Here is a 5,030-nt window from a genome sequence, read left to right on the forward strand (position 1 = left end):
CTCTTGGAGCGGGTCGCGAGCGAGCAGGAGAGCTGGGAGCGCTGCAGGCCGTATCCGGGCTCCTCTCACGGCAGGCGCCTGAAGGTGTTTGTGCCAACCCTGCGGAGAGGGAGGAGAGGGGGTCGTCAGGGTGAGTCCGGGTCCCTCGCGTTTGGGCCGCGGAAGGCCCGCCCCATGCGCTCGGCAACCGGTAGGGGGAGCGCGTGGCAGGCAGGGCTGGACTGCGGCCAGGCGCCCCCGGCCCCCTCCACCCCCCGCCGCACCGGGCGGCCGCAGCGGCGCAAGAGCGGCACCTGCAGCACGCGCCGCGCCGCGCCGCGCCGCGCCGCCGAGCACCTCACGGGAGGCTCCGTGGGTGGCTGCGGATGGGCGCCCAGCCGCCCGGTCTCCGGAGGTCCCGCGGGGAGGCCGCAGGTCAGTGGGCAGGGGCGGCCTCCGTCCGTCGGGGCGGGGACGACGCCGGCCCGGGCTGCCCCCGCGCCAGTCTGTCCGCTCAGGGCCGCCCGTGTCCGCCGCCTGCCGCCGGGAGGCGCGTGTGCGGCGGGGCGGGTTCCGGGGCGACGTCCTCGGCAGGGCGGGGCTCTGCGAGCGGGCGGGCGGGCGGACGTGCGGGCAGGGAGGGCGGCTCTGCCCCTCCGGGGAGAGAAACGCTGCAGCGGAGCCGGCAGAGGGGCGTCTCCGAGGGGCCCACCCTCCCCAGGGCCGCCCTGCCGACCGCAGGCCCGCGGCCCCGCCACCCCGTGCTTACAGGGTCTGCTTCCAGTTGTCGCCGTGGCTTTCCCCTTTGCTCCGCAGCAGCCACATGGTCTCCAGTGTCTCCCTGCCGTCCTCGTCCAGGAAGCACTGCCCCACGAAGACCGTGATGGACTCTGCGGGACCCGAACGCAGCACTTCAGGGGAGCGGCCCTCCGCCCCAGGCCCCCTCCTGCGTGCGGCGAAAGAGCTGGGGCGCTGCAGGCACTCCGCGACCCAAGCAGGGGCAGGCGTGGATAGCTGGCCAGGGACGCCCCGCCCCCGCCTTCGCTCAGCCATGGAGCGTTACCGGCGCGCAAGAGCCCCCCCACGCCCAGCTCCCTTGGCGGGAGAAGACGGGGCCTGCCTGGGGCCCGGGGAGCGTGTGTCTTCGGCTCCCCGGTCCTCAGAACCTCCTGCAGAAGGAAGCGTTTGCTCTCCGGGGGACCGCAGGCTGCTCAGGGTGTGGAAGAAGGAGGGCGGGGGGGGGGCGGTGCCGGCCTGGGGTGGGGGGGGCGCTTGGCTCCACCACCCGGCCAGAGAGAAGCATCTTGGAATAGCTGCCGATCACCAGCTGAACAGGGGGGAGCAGAGCAGTGTGGCTGCAGAAAGGGCCAGCGCTCCCTCCGGCTGGTCTGACGGAAAACCCGCTCCCGCGTCCCGCACGGCTCCCCTCGCCTCAGCACCGGCGGGCCTCCTCCGGGGCGCTGCGTCCAGCTCTGGCGCCGCACCTCGGGAAAGATGCAGGCAAGCTGCGAAGGGCTCCCGGGAGGGCAGCCAGGATGATCCGGGGCTGGAAGCGAAGCCCTGCGAGGAGAGGCTGAGGGAACGGGGCATGCTCAGCCTGGAGCAGAGAAGGCTGAGGGGGACACGGTGTCCCTCTACCTGAGAGATTGCCACAAAGAGAAGGGCCGAGATCTCCTGCTGCTGCTCCCAGAGCGTAGGAGACGGAATGATCCAGTCAAGCTGGGACGACCCAGGTCCGTGCAAGACAATATGAACAGCGGAACCAGCTGCCTGGAGAGGTGGGGGGCTCTCCCACACGGGGACATTCAAGGCGGAGCTGGGCACCGTCTGAGTGGGACGGGCTTACGTGGTGCCCTGCAGCAGCAGGGGCTGGACCCGAGGGCCTTCGTGGCCCCTCCCAGCTCGACTCTTCCACCCCTGCTGCGCTCCCCTTCCCAGCCGCAGCTCTGCACACGCGGCCCCTCTCCCTCCCCGGCGGTCAGAGCTCCCGGCCCAGCCCTTCTGCTGCTCCAGAGCCTGGATCTTCTGGGAAAAGTCGTGGGGTGCGGCTTCCCCACATCCCTACCTGTAAATTCCCACTTCACCGTGAAACCGAAGGTGGGCTGGAACCGCCCGTTCCCTTTCAGCAGCTGCTGGCTTCCATGCATGGGGGACTTTCGGATGCGCCGGTTGCTGCTTGTCACCGCGGTCAGGTAGCTGCCCGTGAACATGCCGCTACTCAGATTCACCGGGAAGATGGTCATGTTCGAGTTCAGCTCGTTCGTCCACTTTCCAGTCAAGATGCACTACGGGGCGGGGGGGGGGAGGCGGGGGCGGGGGGAGAACGGAGCACTCAGGCTGGCCCGGGGCGGAGGCCGTCCAGTGCCAGGGCAGCGTCCCGTGGCCCACATTGCAAGAAGGGGACCCTTGGAAAGCCTCCACGGCACCTTTCAGTCGAAACGCCCCCCACCCCCCGTATAATGAATATATAGCTAATGAAATACTGCATTTTATAAGCACAGTTCAGCCAACACTGAGTCCAAATCGTAAACAGCACCATCGCCCCCCCCCCGCCGCCCCCGCTCGTGCATCACTGCTGGTGCGTCCTGAAAATCAATCCAGAAAGCTCCGTGCTTTCTGTCTCTGCTTTCACTTTTGAAAGAGGCTGGACATTTTGCTCCTGATATAGGGACCAAGGAGAACATCGCGGAGTTCAGTCTCTGGATCCCACAAGTCAGGCAGGGGGCCCAGAGAGCCCTTCCCCCGGTTCCCCAGCACCCGCGCGCGCAGGCAGCCTCCCCTGGAGCTGCACCGGGCAGGCGGGCGGGCGGGCGGGCGGGCCGGCAGCTGGGCAGCTCGCTCTCGCTCGCGCATTTGTTGCGCTCATATACCCTGCAGAGGAGCTCGAGGCGGCTCGCATAATTCTCCTCCGCATCCAGTCCTATCCCCGCAACAACAGTCCTGTGAGGTAGGTCGGGCAGCGTCTGGGCCCGGCCCAAAGTCGCGCAGCCGGTCCCAGCCGCGCATTCTCAGCCACGCTGGCGCTCACCTGCCCACTCTTGCCAGGTGGGGGGCCAGACAGCGCGGCCGGCCGGCCCCTGCCCCACCCTGGCACGGCTGCCCGCGCACCTGCCCCAGGGAAGGTCTTCGAGGCGGGGGGAGCGAGAAGAGCTGGCGCGCAGGCCCCCCTTGGCCCAGGGACTCGCTGTCGACAGCCCCCCCCCCGCGCTCAGTGGGGTCGCACTGCTCCTGCAGAGGCCGCGTCTCCCAGCCCCCTCCTGCCTGAGAGGAAGCCGGGGGGGGGGCATTCAGTGGGTTCCGCTCCGTGGGTTCCCCGTTGCTGCAGCAACTTTCTATCCAGCAGGAGTGGGGGGGGGCGTGGTGAGGGGGGAGAAGCAGGGCAAGGCAGGCAGGGCAGTCCACTGCTTAGGTTCGGTCCAGGGGCCCCCGAGGGGTTGCGGCGCTGCTGGCACCGGCCCTTCCCGCAGGGCCAGGGGATACTGTAGGCCACGCTCCGGCGCCGGGAATCAGGGCGCCGCTCCTCCTCCCCCAAGGAACACCGCGAGGGGCTGCGTGCCCGCACCCCCAGGCGCCCCCTCCTCGCAGGGCGCCGGAACGGCGAGGCCCGGCTCGGCGCCGCTCGGAGCGCCTTGGCCGCCCCGCGCACCCCGCCGCGCCGCCGAAGGCGCCTGCCCACCCCTTGCGCGCGCCCCCCGCCGCCCCTGCCCGCCCGCCGGCGCAGAGAGCGGGGCAGGGGCGCCTCCCGGCCGCGGCGCCGCCGCGCACTACCTTGGGAGCGCGGGGCAGCTGGGCGCCGGTCGCGGCCGAGGAGGCGAGGGCGAAGGGCGCCGCCAGAAGCGCCGCCAGGAGCACGCCGGCCGCCGCGCCGCCGCGGGGAGCTGCTAGCTGCGCCATCCCTGCTGCCGTCTGGGCGTGAGCCCACCTGGGAGCCAGCGCCTCTTGTAGCGCCCGGCCCCGCCCTCGGGGCGGCCCGGCGCGGGCCACCCAGCCCGTCCCTCTGGGGCGTGCGGGCCACCCGGCGCCGCGTCCCTCTGGGGCAGGCGAGAGAGCGCCGCCCCGCCCGCCCGATGCCCCGCGCCCCTGAGCGGGGCTGCGGGCCGCCCCCAGGACACCGCAGGAGGGGGCGCCCCCCGGCCTGGAGGGACATCGCCGCCCGGGCGGGAGCACGCGGAGCAGCCAGGGGTGCAGCGGGGGCCTTCCGGAGGCCGGGCACCCCCATGTTTGGAAAGCCACAGTCCTGCGCCCAGCGCCTCTCCGGAGACGCGGTCGCCTGCCGGTCCCCGTCCCTCGCGGAGGCTGCCTTAGGCGGCACTCCGTGTGGATCCAGCAGGAGCGCAACCCAGGACGGCCGCATGCTGCGCGGAGCTGGGACCCCGAACTGCGGGCTCTGCACCCCTCGGCGGTCGCCCGCGCAGGAGTGCGGGCCCAGGCGGCGGCGGCGGCCCCGGGAAACGGAGCGCAACCGGGCAGCGACGGCCGGTGCAGAGCACTGCTGCAGGGAGGTGAAACTGTGCGCGGGTCTTTGGTGCCTCAGGCGCCTTTTCTTCCCTCCCCCGCCCCCCGTCGCTTTCCCCTGCGTGTCCCGCTTTTGGCTAGCAAGCCACCACGGGCAGCTCTCACTGGCTCCGAACAAGCCGCTCTGCGAGCTTTGGCGGGAGAGCAGCGTATCAATGCAATTTGTAACGATCATCCCGTCATAATAAGCAAGATGGTCCGACCCAACGTCTGGAAGCGGCCACTGTTTCACCTCCAAAGCGGGTGCCTGGTCTCGCACTAATTACTCCGCAGAAGTTCAACCGATGCGACAAGGCGCTTTTCTACTGGGCTGAGTGGAGTGGAGGGTGGCGCAGTCAGCAGGGGCTGGCACCCGGTAGCGGAGAGCGAGCGTGGCACCTCTTTCTTGGCACTGCGCCTCCTGAAGATCCGGCTTCTTCCAAAAGAGCAGATACGGCCGCGGGGCTGGGCAGTGGCCATGCAGGGGCCAGTGCAAGACGTCACCCTGGGCCAGCCGGTATCGCAGCCAAAGCAGGGGCTCGGAGGATCCGGGTGTT

General features: G+C 70.8%; 1 protein-coding gene across 1 annotated transcript; it reads right to left on the minus strand.

Annotated features, from left to right (window-relative positions):
• Positions 1-3,888, minus strand: LOC123020219 (avidin-like). The gene is made up of 4 exons (XM_044423654.1): positions 3,748-3,888; positions 2,045-2,264; positions 749-869; positions 1-99 (listed from the first exon to the last, which is right to left on the minus strand). The coding sequence occupies exons 1-4, from the start codon at positions 3,871-3,873 to the stop codon at positions 66-68; spliced, it is 501 nt and encodes a 166-aa protein (XP_044279589.1). The 5' UTR covers positions 3,874-3,888; the 3' UTR covers positions 1-65.
• Positions 3,889-5,030: the final 1,142 nt, after the last annotated feature.

The sequence above is a fragment of the Varanus komodoensis genome, unplaced genomic scaffold (genome assembly GCF_004798865.1).
Source record: "Varanus komodoensis strain SLA01 unplaced genomic scaffold, ASM479886v1 scaffold1447, whole genome shotgun sequence".
Lineage (NCBI taxonomy): Eukaryota > Metazoa > Chordata > Lepidosauria > Squamata > Varanidae > Varanus > Varanus komodoensis.